Source organism: Salvelinus sp. IW2-2015, linkage group LG32, assembly GCF_002910315.2.
Source record: "Salvelinus sp. IW2-2015 linkage group LG32, ASM291031v2, whole genome shotgun sequence".
NCBI classification, from domain to species: domain Eukaryota; kingdom Metazoa; phylum Chordata; class Actinopteri; order Salmoniformes; family Salmonidae; genus Salvelinus; species Salvelinus sp. IW2-2015.
In genome coordinates, this window is record NC_036871.1 from 18,798,610 (window position 1) to 18,812,984 (window position 14,375).

Below are 14,375 nucleotides of genomic sequence, written 5' to 3' on the forward strand. Positions count from 1 at the left end.
GGGGAGGGATGGAGATGAGAGGAGAGGAGAAGACCAATGGTCAGCACCAGCTTAAATCATAATGTCATAAATATGTGTTTTTTTATGACATTAATATGAAGATAGGACGGTGAGTGAAATAAGACAAAACACAAATGGTTTTGTTTCGTTTGAGTTGATTGTAGTTGTTGGGGGAATTTACCGATCATGCTCAGGAGGTTATTGATGACCAGGAGTGTTTCTCCCACTGCATCTCTAGTGTGCTTGGCGTTGATGTAGGCACCCGTTCCTCCCATTAAAGCCTGAGGGAAAGAACATTACAAAGCATTAGAAATATTACAGACCTTTCATTTGGAAAAAAGTATTTCTTTTAAGAACCATTTGTGTGTGCTGGAGTTGTGTACTGGAGTGTTTCACATGAATCCTTTATATTGACACAGGTTTGTTAAGGTATAACATATCATATCTGAGGGCATCACACTAAAACGGACCTCTGCAGCTCTGTCTCTCTGTCCCTCAGCATTGGCCCTCTCTGCCGCCACTTTGGAAACAGTGGCTACCGCCTGGTTCTTCAGGTCCTGCACGTCCCCTTTCAGCTTGGTGGCGTCCTTCAGTAGATCAGCGGGAGCTACTGGTAAAGAGCTGGACATTCCCTGCAGACAACAAGAAACAGTCAAATGAGCTCATTTTGAAGTTTCCATGCGAGTATTTTGGTTGTGAATAGGTCATGTCTGGAATTGAATGGGCTCATATGCATAAGTGACTCGAAACATTAACCTCATTGTTTTCCCAACAGACATTTTCCTTCTAGAGACTCTAGCTAAATGCACAAGCTGTGGATTAGCATATGAACCCCAGTTGGATATTTCCATTGAAAGGAAAGAGTCTGTTAGTTAGGGTACCTCCAGTCGAGAGACCACAGCTTCCAGCCTGCTGAATGTGCCCAGTGCATCATTGTAGTCATCAGACACACTGCCTATGATGAATAAGGTCTCTGAGTTGTTGCCAACAGCTTGCTGAATGGTGGCATTTATGCCAGGGAGTCTCTTTATGGCCTCGTCCGCCAAAGCCTTGTTCTTGCTGATCTGGCCGTCAAACCCTGTAGGATACAAGAGATTTAGACATAACCATCAGTGTTTTCTGGCAGGTGTATCTATAATGTATCAGTATCTAGATATCTTTTTTTGTTATACAGTTTTAAATATATTTGCTATGTTGTAGATGCTATGTCATAAATATGTGCTTTTTAGATGAGAGAATCGTTGTATTCGGTGCAAAGGACACACAATAAAATGTTATTGATTAACTTACAGCTGCTGTAACTGCCTGTAATGCTGTTGAACATCATTATTGATTCAACTGAGAAATATAAGCTCAGATATAATTACAATTACTGTGTGTCTGTGCTTTTCTAATATGTGGGCCGGCCTTGTCACATAATATGCTGATAGTTTATTCATATTTCTACTGTGCTGTAGTTGGAATAAGACCTATTGAAATGTGAAAGTCATACCTCTGAGCATCTCCAGCGCATCATCCACCCCATCAATGTTGTCTGTGATAGCCTTCAGGGCCAGTTCTGTATCAGCCTTCGCTGCATTCGCTCTAGCAAGGAGCTGGTCATATTCCTGTACGAGAGAAATACCAACAATCAACATCGTGCCAGTTATTACCATTTATAAGGGTTAGTGAAGTCATTAGCTAATTATACACTATTGAAATACTTCAGTTGGATAATCTATCAATGAATTTCAGACGTCGCAGGAAAGTATTTCTCAGAAACCTTTGAAGTTGGAATATAAGATATGATATACTACCAATCCTACACAGAAAGTTTTCTGAAAGCTGATGAGTGAATAGTGAAAGGCCTCAAGTGTACCTGTTGAGCTGCCTTCCCCAGGGCCAGGAGGTCCTCTACTGCAGCCTTGTCCTCCTGGGTCTCCTCTTGTAGCGCCTGGTACTCTGTGAGGTTTTCCTCCACCCGTTCACTCAGGCCATCCAATTTAGCTGCCACACTGTCAATGTCCTTTTGCCAGAAAACAGGAGCTCATTCAGACTCAGCGTGTTGTGCAAGTGTAATTACATACGCACTAGATTCCTCACCAGTCAGGTTTTAATTAGATCTCCTCCCCTTCTTTGCATTTTTTGCTGACTCATATCCTTGATTGTTAATTGCTTTGTTTTGTTTAAATGTAAATTAGCAAGGACATTTTTTTGAGATCTGGCTTTACAAACATGCCATGAGACAGGTTCAGTTGCCAATGGTTAGACACAATGATTTCATACTGTTCATAGTGAAAGGTGTTGAAATGTAATAGTCTTTTCAGCTCTCTAGGACACAAGCACATTGTGGTGGAATCCTTCTCTCCCTCATTTCCAGGATGGAGACACTGTATATCTATCAATATTTGTATCAATATTTATATCAATATTTATATCAATATTTGCCTATTATGATTTTTAAGATATCTCGGAAGTCTTGACCTGAGAGCAGTCACCAAATAGAGACCAGAGAAATGAGCCTGCTGAGAGGCCTGTTCTGCTCAATACCTTGAGAGGACCAGGGATGTTCAGCTCCAGGGAGGCTATCTGCTCCAGGGTGTCAGCCGCCATCCTGCTCTCATCTTGGGCAGAGCTGCTTAGGCGAGTGGCCAGGCTCTCCATGGCCTTCACCTGGGCTGAGTTCTTATCATACCTGACCAGAGGAAAACCAAATATAACAAATATCAATATAACAACAACGGTTCATCAATGATGTTATTATGCAGAACATTACATGGCTGGTAGTAGAGGATATATCGTCTACTGTATTTTGACAGGAGATTGACATGAGTTTCTTACTTGGTTTTGAGATCACTGATAAGCTCTCTGATCTTGTTTTCCCTTGTCATGACAGTTCTCATGAGTGCCAGGGACTTCTCTGACTCTGCAAGAGCACTGTTTGCTGTCTTCTCCACTGTCCCCGCTTTGCTCTGATGTCTAATAAACAGTTACAACATAGAGTCATCCTTAGCACCACAAGTCATTTTCTGACATGGGATTTTCCAGTCTGTATGAATGGGACATGGAGGGGTGCAGTACTCACTTTTCAGCCAGGCCTGTGGCTCTCTGAACCAGAGTAGAGAGGCTGTCTGTGTCCACTTCTGCATCACTTAAAGGGAATTTCTAACATCGGGGTGGAAGGTAAACACTAATGAAACAGATCACTAACACGCATACATTGACATATTTATATCTCCTTACTCTCTCCTTATTTGATGACATCAGTGATAAAAGTAGAATACTACTGTACTACTATATAACTCACAGCTTGTTTGATGTTGAGTCTTGCCTCTTCTAGTTTGCGCCGCACATCATGAATGAGTGTCTGGATATCAGAGACCTGTCGTTGGTACCTCTGGTCCTGCAGCTTTATGTTGTTGATGGTGTTGGAGATCACCTGGATGTCTCTGCCTTCACTCAGCTGGGTTGTACTGATGTCTGAGAGCCGGGCCTGTAAGTCTTTCTCTGATTCTATTCAATAGAACAAAACAAAACAAGTCACCAACATGAAATCTTTGCACTTCACATATAAACCGAAAGCTTCACAAACTGAATGTGAGACACATTCGGGTGTGACAGAGATACAGTGCATGGACGGTGCTTCACCATGTTTCAGATGCCTGGCAACCATCCTGAATGGTATTAACATATGTTGACTAATTAGAAAATGACTGATCCTCTGATCCTTTAAGTATCTATGATGTATAACTATTATAAATGACTTACCAGAGAGTGTCTGTGCATTTCTCTGCAGGTCTGTGACTATGTCCTCTGCTGCTCTGATGGCTCTCTCCATCTGGGCGTCGTTCACTGGTAGACTGCCACTCTCTGTACCCGTAAACAGAGTTTCTATCTCCCGCAGTTTACGAGTGTACCCCTCCATCTGTGACACATGACCCAATGGGATAGGAAAGCTTTAATAGAGCTTATGAAAGGTTATTCTCTGGTGATAGATGAAAAGAAAGCTGGCTGGAGGCCAGCACTCACACAATATTTGGGTCTAGATTGGCGAGATAAATTAAAGGTTAACAAAAAAATTAAAATAAATTTTAACCTCTGCAATACTTTACTGTAGGCCTACATATTACATTCAGAATATGTAATTGGAGGCAAAGTGTGAGATGGAGCAGTAGATTCAAACCCTGAAAGGTATTCATTATGAAAGAGAAATAACTTCATAGGTTAACTGTTTTGTTTCAATACTTCAACTAGTCCTCCTTTCAATTCCTCCTCCCACACTACAGCCTGAGGGGAGGGAGCACACCAAGTGTCACCCTGTTCCCTTTTTAGTGCACTACTTTTGACCAGGGCCCTTGGGTTCTGGTGGACATTAGTGCACTATACAGTATATGGAATTGGGTGCCATTTGGGACAGAACTTTCATCTTAGTTCACAGGATGCGTAGGCAATGCCAGAGAGAACACACCCCACACAAATATTTAATTTACCTGTCAAGTACTTTCCCCTCCCAGGTAGAGGTAGTATATTTACTGAGAGGACCTGATGAAGAAATATTCTTGCAAAAATACTAATGCCAGATCACAACTTGTAAGAAGACAGTAAACCTCTTCCTCTCGTAACAAAATCCTTGTACAGCTATTTTCTCGTTGACCCACTAAGCTTTAAGGATGTTGAACCAGCGACAAGGTGAGCACAGCCGGAACAAATACCACAGCCAGAACAAATACCACAGCCAGAACAAATACCACAGCCAGTAGCCTTATTTCTGGTCCAGTTATTGTGTCCGCATCTCAAAAGGAATCCTATTCCCTATACAGTATAGCCTAGTGTACTACTTTTGACCAAGGTCTGTATATAGGGAATAGAGTGCCATTTGGGATGCATACTGTGCTGCCATTTAATAATTGGAGAGAGCACAATGACATGTTGGACCTGAATGGAAAAAGAAGACATTGATCAAATAATCCCAGTGGATTTTACCTTGGTCTTGACAGGGTTGAAGCAGGAGGGACACGCAGAACGCTGGCACTTCAGACCCTCAAAGCCTTCTCTGCATGAACACTGGCCCTGGTCACTGCATTTGTTGTACAGCGAACCCTGGGAATTGCAGCCACAAGCTAGAACGCAAAATTAAAAACAGTTGTTAAAATGTATATAAAATTGCAGACAATATTTGACTGTTAGAATCTAAAGGAGGAGCTATGTGCATCGTGTCTACGTGTGAAAGAGCTGGATATGGGGAGCAAACAAGGTGTTATCCTTACGTTTGCATGCCTCTGATGGCATGCTGTGGTGATATCCATCCAGACAGCTCTCACAGAAGAAGCCAGCGGTATGATTCAGACATTTCAGGCACTCCCCTGTCTGCGGGTCACAGCTACTGACACCGTTGCACTGGCAGCGCAGACAAGGCCTCTGGACACCATTTTCCCCCAAGGGATTGCCATAGAAACCATCCTGGCAGGTGTCGCAACGTGAGCCTATTGAGAGTGAGGAGGGAGGAAGAGGTACAATATGAAATATCAAATATGCAAATAGCTGACATTGAATAATGAATGCCCTAGTACTCTATCCCATCTAACAGCCATGGTCTGTGACTGTGTCCGAAATGACATCCTATTCCCTATATAGTGCACTACTTTGACGATTTTTGACTCACCAGTGGTGCCAGGTGGACAGAGGTCACACTTGATCTTGACGGTTCCTGGGCTCACAGAGCAGGCAGCTCCATTGGGACAGGGACATTTCAGACAGGACCGTGGCTGGGCAGGGTCATTATAATACCCCAGCTGGCAGGTCTGGCGACCAGGGGTCTCATCTGCAGAGTAGCAATCTCCTGTGGAACGGCACAACACATAATCACACACACACACACACACTTTCATCAAGACATTATTTGTCCTGCATTACATTATTTTCATTATATATGAACATCGTTTTTCAAGCATTGATTTGAACTTCTATAACTTGTCCAGGGAATGACATACTGCAAAAGGAGGTTTGTCCTGATGAAAATYAAACAAATCTCATCATTAATAGCAACAATACAAAATATATTAACACAAACATACAGTAACACTTGGACAAAGTTAAAATGTCACCAACCTGTTTCAGATTCACAGCTTCCTCCTCTACAGCTGCAGGGCTCACAGGAGCTGTATGGGCCTTTGCTTGGAGAACTTCTCTTATACCCTGAAGCACACCTCTCACAGAACTGGCCCTCGTATCCCACTGGGCAGCTACAGTTCTGGACCCAGGCAGCAGGGGTACCGGCCCCCTGACGGGCAGACTCCATATGTACATTGTCAAGGTAACCGCGCCCTGCAAAGGACAATAAGGTATTGAGCTTTATTGAGGGATTGACAAGAGATGAAGAGAAGGCAATGTGTTGAGGATGTGTACCAGTGTCATTTTTGATAATTGATTTTGAAAGATTACATAATAAAAATGAAACTACTGAAATGAACTTGATATTACTGTTCCAAAGCACTTATTTACGACCAAGGAATGACTCTAAGGATCTATTTATGCAAAACAGTAACCAATCTCATAGTCTGAGTCATACAAAAATAAACACTTACCATTTTCCCCAAATGTCCCACGGATTTTGATGGCAGTCAGATTCTGGAGGAGTTTTTGAAACTGGAAAGATGACAGGAGGGGCCTCCATTTACTGCTCTGTTGCTCATCCAGTCTGAGAATGAAAGACACAGCATGCAATGTTTACCCAAGACGTGCACAGACTCATAAAGCATGAGGGAACATCAGTATTATGCTTATGGATTTCACAGTCACACTTTACACCACCATGTCCTTATTACTGTAGTTATTGCTGTAATTACATTGTAGCTATTGTAATTATTATTCGTTTTGCTTATCATGAATATGAGAATAAATATGGAAACATGTATTTTGATGGAAGCAAAAACCAGTGTTGTCACTGTATTAAACTACTATTATGGTCACGATGGTGCAGTTTGTTGTGAGACAGGATTGGATTTGACCAATTAGAGATAAGCTGGTTGCCAAGCCATTTCCCCTTAATTGTAATTAATTTGAATCAGACAAGCAGATGACTCTCTGGCTTACTAACTGTTATCAAGCTTTTACATTCAATCAGTGTGAGAAAAACATTGACCCCTTCACACTCCACATTCACAATGTGAAATTGTCTATAATGTGTTTCTCAATTGTTATCTTTGGCATCCATCTCACTATTCACACCTGCAAACTTATCTCCTGCAGACCAAATTATGTTTGTACCTGCCCTGAGATGGACTGTTTCCTATCAGTCGGTACACTTGGTACCCCATAGCTGTGTGTTGTACACAACTTGACTTTTTTTCACATTTTGTTGTGTTACATTTTGAGTGTCACTGATCTACACATAATAACCCATAATGTTAATGTGGATTTTAGTTTTTTGGAAATGTTTATAAATTAATAAAAAATGAACAGCTGAAATGTCTTCAGTCAATAAGTATTCAACGCTTTTGTTATGTCAAGCCTAAATAAGTGCAGGAGTAGGAATATGCTTAACAGGTCACATAATAAGATGCATGGACTCTGCTTGTGTGCGTTAATACTGTGGTGTTTAACATGATTTTTAAATGACTACCCCATCTCTGTATCTCACACATACAATTATCTGTGACGTCCGTAAGTCAAGCAGTGAATTTCAAGCACAGATTCAACCACAAAGACCACTGAGGTTTTCCTATGGTTTGCAAAGATGGGCACCTAGTTGGATAAAACAAAAAAAGCAGACATTGAATATACCTTTGAGCATGGTGCAGTTATTCATTTTACACTTTGGATGGTGTATCAATGCACACAGTCACTAAGCAGATACAGTTGCCCTTCCTAAATCAGTTGCCGGAGAGGAAGGAAGCCGCTCAGTGATTTCACCATGAGGCCAAAGGTGATTTTAAAAGAGTTACAGTTTAATGGTTGTGAYAGGAGAAAACTGAGGATGGATTAACAACATTGTAGTTACTCTACAATATTAACCTAATTGACAGAGTGAAAAGAAGGAAGCCTGTACAAAATTAAAATATTCCAAAACATGCGTCCTGTTTGCAATAAGGTGCTAAAGTAATACTGCAAAAAATGTGGCAAAGAAATGAACTTTTTTGTCCTAAAAATAAAGCGTTATATCTGGGGCAAATCCAACACAACATATCATGGAGTACCACTCTTCATATTTTCAAGAATGGTGGTGGCTGAATCATGTTATGGGTATGCTTGTCATCGGCAAGGGATAGAGAGTTTTTGTTCGATAAAAATAAACAGAATAGAGCTAAGCACAGGCAAAATCCTAGAGGAAAACATGGTTCAGACACTGGGAGACAAATTCACCTTTCAGCAGGACAATAACCTAAAACAGAAKACCAAATATACACTGGAGTTGCTTACCAAGATGACATTGAATGTTCCTGAGTGGCGTAGTTACAGTTTTGACTTAAATCAGCTTGAAAATCTATGGCAAGACTTGAAAATGGCTGTCTAACAATGATCAACAACCAACTTGACAGAGCTTGACAATTTTTTTWAAGAATAATGGGCAAATATTGTACAGTCCAGGTGTTTAAATCTCTTAGAGACTTTCCCAGACTCACAGCTGTAATCACTGCCAAAGGTGATTCTAACATGTATTGACTCAGGGGCTTGAATACTTATCTAATCAAGATATATTAGTGTTTTATTTTCCATGAATTGAAAAAATATATAAAAACTTTGATATTACAGAGTATTTTGATTAGATCGTTGGGCAAAACAAATGATAATTCAATAAATTTTAAATCCCACTTTGTAACACAACAAAATAAGTAAAGGGATGTGAATACTTTCTGAAGGAACTATTCATAACTTCACGTTTTGCTTAATGCTAGTATCAAGCTTATCCGTCTACTACAATGCTCTGCCTGATTCCCACCTGAATGTGTAGGTGATCTTCTGTCCACAGGGGACGATGGTCCTCAGGTCTCCCAGGGAAGCTGCCACTCTCAGCCCAGACCCCTCCAGCACCACATCAGCCGTGGACGGGTGGCGAACCCCTCGGTCCAGCCTCAGGGAGAAGGATATGTTCTGACCGTAGCTCAGCTCCTGGTTGCCCAGGTAAGAGTCTAGCCATCACAAAATAGAACAAGATCAAGATCATTTTAGAATCATAATAATTGATGAATGGGGACTTAAAACCCATTACAGTCCATGCCCTGTCTAAGCTGGAGGGGGACCATTTAGCTATTTGATTTTGAATTTTAAGACCCCTTGAAGTATCAAAAATATATATAAAATGGCTTTACTGCTATTAGCACATACAAACGCATTGAATGACAGATTCACTACATGGAACAACAGATAGTCCCCCCCAATAATGAAAAGGAAGTTTATTCTGAAGTGTCTATCCTATATCTGTGAGATATAAGAAAGATCAGGAAACATTTGTATTTAACCCTCTATTTTTGGCACTAAAYAGTCTCTAAAGATGCTTTCATAAATGTTTCAAACTGGTACTGGGGGAACTTCAGATGAGTCTTGTGAGGCCTGTGGGCTTCCTAGAGCAAATCAACCAACATGTACRTATTTGTGAGAATCATACCTTTCCACAGAGGGGTCATATTAGTGTGTAGCTTTTCAGACAGAAATTGGCAGATCGGGTGTACCGACTTCACACGAGTCCCAAGATGCTTGTGGGGGTTTTAGCAAAACCGAGAACACCATCGTGTTCGTGGGAGTCTCATCTTTCCATACAGGGGTCATAATAGTTTGTAGGCTGAACCGTTCTAATGTTACAGATGATTTTGTGAGCAGACACATTTTTGGGATGTCTCATGGTCTGACAAACATAGCTCTAGCTCTGTCATCTTTCACCACAGATGCAGAAGTACGACATTGGTGGATGTGGTGAATTGAGACGCATGCCAATGCAAAAATATATATCTCTAGCTTAAATTGACAGATTTTTACAGGGATTTTTGTATTATGCTAATTTGATTTCCGTGGGGGCGCAGACATCGACTCTAGGGGGTTATTATTGTGGAAGCATGTGATGTAACATATACACTACATGACCAAAACATCTAATTCCAAAATCATTAATATGGAGTTGGTCCCCCCTTAGCTGTAATAACAGCCTTCGCTCTTCTGGGAAGGCTTTCCACTAGATGTAGGAACATTGCTGTGGGGACTTGCTTTCATTCAGCCACAAGAGCATTAGTGAGGTCGGGCACTGATGTTGGGCGATTAGGTCTGGTTTGCAGTCGGCGTTCCAATTCAWCCCAAAGGTGTTTGATGGGGTTGAGGACWCTGTGCAGGCCAGACAAGTTCTTCAACACCGATCGACAAACCATTTCTTTATGGACCTCGCTTTGTGCATGGGGGCATTGTCATGCTGAAACAGGAATGGGCCTTCATTAAATTGTTGMCACAAAGTTGGARGCACGGAAACGTCTTAAATGTAATTGTATGCTGTAGTGTTAAGATTTCCCTTCACTGGAACTAAGGGGCCTAGCACGAACCATGGAAAACAGCCCGAGACTATTATTACTCATCCACCAAACTTTACAGTTGGCTCTATGCATTGGGGCAGGTAGCGTTCTCCTGGCATGCGCCAAAACCAGATTTGTCCGTCGGACTGTTAGATGATGAAGCGGGATTCATCACTCCAGATAACGCACTTCCACTGCTCCAGTGTCCAATGGTGGCGAGCACCACTCCAGCCGACGCTTGGCATTGAGCATTGTGATCTTAGGCTTGAGCGCGGCTGCTCGGCCATGGAAACCTATTTCATTAAGCTCCTGACGAACAGTTCTTGTGCTGACATTGCTTCCAGAGGCAGTTCGGAACTCGGTAGTGAGTGTTGCAACCGAGGACAGAAGATTTTTACGCGCTACTGGCTTCAGCACATGGCGGTCCCTATCTCTGAGCTTGTGTGGCCTACCACTTCGCAGCTGAGTTGTTGTTGCTCCTAGACTTTTCCACTTCACAATATCAGGACTTATAGTTGCCTAGGGCAGCTCTAGCATGGCAGAAATTTTCCTAACTGACTTGTTGGAAAGGTGGCATCCTATGACAGTGCCATGTTGAAAGTCACTGAGCTCTTCAGTAATGTCATTCTACTGCCAATGTTTGTCTATGGAGATTGCATGGCTGTGTGCTCGATTTCATAAACCTATCAGCAACAGGTGTGGCTGAAATAGCCGAATCCACTAATTTGAAGGGGTGTCCACATACTTTTGTATATATATTTTTGTTTGATTTTTGTTGTAACGGAAGGTAAAGTTTCTCCAAAAATAAGAGGGTACAGAAGTCAGGGCTAAGAGCTGAGAGCAGGGAACAGGGAAAGCAGCACTCACCAGGGGCATAGAGGTAAGCAGGCATGATGTCTTTGGAGATGACCTCAATGTCTTTGTGAGTGGGCGACCAGCGGAAGTGGACTTGGGATGGGGTCACACCATGAGCTGTGGCCGCTCGCCAACCCTCAGGCCCTGATAAACAGAAGATTCACACACATTTAAATAACTTAAAATTAAATATATTTCAGGTGTTTATTTTATGTTCTGATCAAGCGTATCGGTGTTAACTTACCATTGTCGAATGTTGAGGTGATTGTGTGGACTGAGTAGCCCTTTGCTGGTGAGCACTGGGTCGAGTGTCCATAGCAAAAGCAAGGTAGAGATTGAGCGGTCACTGAGTTGTCAGTGAGCTGACCACTGCATAAGAAAAACATGAACACACATTTGAATTAGTCAATAATTAGTCAATATTTATTCTAAAATTCAATAATGAAAGGAGAGGCAATACAGTAGATCCTTTTGAAGTCCTCTCAGTCCTTTCATTTTATGCCCCTATAATTCCATTCTTGTACTTACCAAACAGTACAATGTAAGTAAATGTAAAATGTATTTTACCTGTTAGCACAGCCATTTGAGCTGATAGGTGTTCCATTGGGGCATCGGTCACATTTATCCCCTTGTGCTCCCGCTCTACAGCTGCAATGTCCTCTACTGTCACAGTGGGATCCTACAGAACCTGGAAGAAACCACATAGACACCAAACATCAGGGGCCGTATTCATAAAGTCTCAGAGTCTCAGAGTAGGAGTGCTGAACTAGGATCTGTTCCATGTAATCTTACTCATTATGATCGAAAAGGCTAAACTGTTCCTAGATCAGCAGACACTTCTGAATATGGGCCCAGGTATTGTTATCATTCCATGTTCCCTCCTGTTCTGTTCACTCACCTATTCGGCTGCAGTTACATGGCAGACACTTGTTTCCTTCCCTCTGGTGGTGGAACCCCTCCTTGCACCTCTCACAATGCCTTCCCTCAGTGTTGTCTTGGCAGTCCACACAATGGAGGCCCCCAGAGTCAGGCAGGCAATAACGTGACTTTCCATTGCATTTACAGATGTCTGCTACAGGGGTGACATACACATTGTTCGGACATTTGTGAGCACTGTGTATAGAATCATAAAAACATTAATTTGAGTATATTGGTTAGCCTATGGGATAAGCAGTCTCCCCCTCATAAAGTCTCTTGAACACCGTGAAGAGTTAGCTATTGCACTTTGACAGTCACATAAAATGGGGAAATGTATTATTATGTAGGCTCCATCTTTATACAATCTAAGGAGGGGTTGGCAGTAGCACAGCCTCAGTCTTTTCTCACAGTGATGTAAACTACAGTCAGAGGCCCAGATCTCATAATACCTTATTCCCAAGTGATGAGAAATGAGAGATTCTCACAATAATATCAATTATTCCCACTGTGGGCAACAACATGTTTGCAATCAAGCAAATGTCTGTTTGTTTGCTATGGTAATGGTTTGTATCATCATAGCAAACCCGTAGTGCCACAAATATTTGACAACCAAGTTCCCGAGCATAAGCTATACTGAGGATATCAAGTTCTCATTGCACACACTAAATGATAACTTTGAGGAGTTCCTGTGGTAATGACAGGCTGCTGCATGTAGCTGTTTTTGTCGATTGGGTAATATAGAAAGGTACACAGAGCTCAGAACCTAAAGTCGTCATGCCCTAAGAGGAGATAGACTTTACCCATTACCACATGAGTCATTGTCTGCATCCCAAATGGCACCCTATTCCTATTTAGTGCACTACTATTGGGCAGGGCCCATAGTAGTGCACAACATAGGGAATAGGATGCCATTAGGGACAGAGTCATCAGCAATGCAGTGATTCAGTGCCTCCAGGTCGATATGGTTGCCCAAAGGCTTAACAACACTCAGCTCAGCAGCTCCAGGACTTAATACCTATATCTGCCCCACCTTATCACCTCACCACAAAGTAAGTAACATCAGAAAGTGTTGCTGATTTACTCTCTTCGCCAAGAGTACCACAAATAAACATATCCACTTTCACATAAAGATCTACTGTGAGACCTTCATAGACTATAGAGGCTCTGTAGTATTATCATGTTTCTTAAAACACAAACCCCTTTCTACTAAAGGCATACCTGTATTAAAATTCATTAGAGGAAATGTGCCATTTTGATATCTACTGCTATAGTTACAGAGGCAGAATACACAAATACAGGTGTATAGGAATAAAACAAATGCTGCAGGTAGGCCAATTAGCTACAATAGTGTTTTGTAGGGTACCTCCTATCGTCTGAGTCTGAAAGAAGTCAAATAATTCTAAATGCATGTCCCCAACTCGAAAGCAACAACCTATTTAAGGAATTGTTCACAATTCATTATTACATTATTCAAGGCTAGCAGCAAGGAAAGATAAAAGATAGTAGACACTCACATCCTCCATATCTGTAGGTTCCTTGGACAGACAACCAGGTACAAAGAGAAAGTCCACACAGAAATATCCAACTGCTCTTCATGGTCGCAGAAACTCTAATAGAAATTAAGAACATCAATAGTCTCATATAAGTAAACTAATGGGCTTATCAGGCCGGCTACACCTGATGCTTCTGCCCAAGATACCCAGGTGAGCTTCTTTTAACACCTCCCCTGTGGCAGGCTGTGACACGTCGGGCACAGTCTCTCAGCTGGAAGGTTACTCACTTGTGATTCAGAGCCAACACACTGGCTGTGCTCACTCTCTCACAGGAAATGGCTGGCTCTGTATCACTATTGTGGAAATTGTCAAGACGCGAATAAAGGGGAGCGTTGTTTGATGCAGCATGAAACAGTCACTCACTCAGGGTTTTTAAATACATTTTTACATCCGCTTTACAGTTCAGTAAACATACTCTGAAAGACAATGTCAGAATGGGAATCAATGCTTATAATGCTTGTGTATTTTCACCTTTTCAGCAAAAGCACAATTACTAATCATCTCAAACCAACATATCTGACATAGGTAATTGTTTCCAATTATTATGAAGGGTTTGGTATTGTCCTGCTGACGATTA

The 14,375-nt window shown here is 41.8% G+C and overlaps 1 protein-coding gene across 1 annotated transcript in view; it reads right to left on the minus strand.

Moving 5' to 3' along the window:
* The window catches only part of LOC111957090 (laminin subunit gamma-2-like), a 14,792-nt gene extending 768 nt beyond the window's left edge, over positions 1-14,024 (minus strand). Inside the window, exons 1-21 of the mRNA XM_023977815.2 lie at positions 13,760-14,024; positions 12,226-12,399; positions 11,895-12,015; positions 11,572-11,696; positions 11,340-11,471; positions 8,918-9,107; positions 6,564-6,676; positions 6,088-6,303; positions 5,642-5,818; positions 5,247-5,462; positions 4,963-5,099; positions 3,748-3,904; positions 3,287-3,492; positions 3,065-3,144; positions 2,821-2,958; positions 2,530-2,674; positions 1,859-2,005; positions 1,493-1,607; positions 882-1,078; positions 471-632; positions 182-281 (exon numbers count right to left, since the gene is read on the minus strand). Coding sequence (XP_023833583.1) covers positions 182-281; positions 471-632; positions 882-1,078; positions 1,493-1,607; positions 1,859-2,005; positions 2,530-2,674; positions 2,821-2,958; positions 3,065-3,144; positions 3,287-3,492; positions 3,748-3,904; positions 4,963-5,099; positions 5,247-5,462; positions 5,642-5,818; positions 6,088-6,303; positions 6,564-6,676; positions 8,918-9,107; positions 11,340-11,471; positions 11,572-11,696; positions 11,895-12,015; positions 12,226-12,399; positions 13,760-13,886 — 3,175 coding nt within the window. The 5' untranslated portion in view covers positions 13,887-14,024. The remainder of the gene's footprint in view (positions 1-181; positions 282-470; positions 633-881; positions 1,079-1,492; positions 1,608-1,858; positions 2,006-2,529; positions 2,675-2,820; positions 2,959-3,064; positions 3,145-3,286; positions 3,493-3,747; positions 3,905-4,962; positions 5,100-5,246; positions 5,463-5,641; positions 5,819-6,087; positions 6,304-6,563; positions 6,677-8,917; positions 9,108-11,339; positions 11,472-11,571; positions 11,697-11,894; positions 12,016-12,225; positions 12,400-13,759) is intronic.
* Positions 14,025-14,375: the final 351 nt, after the last annotated feature.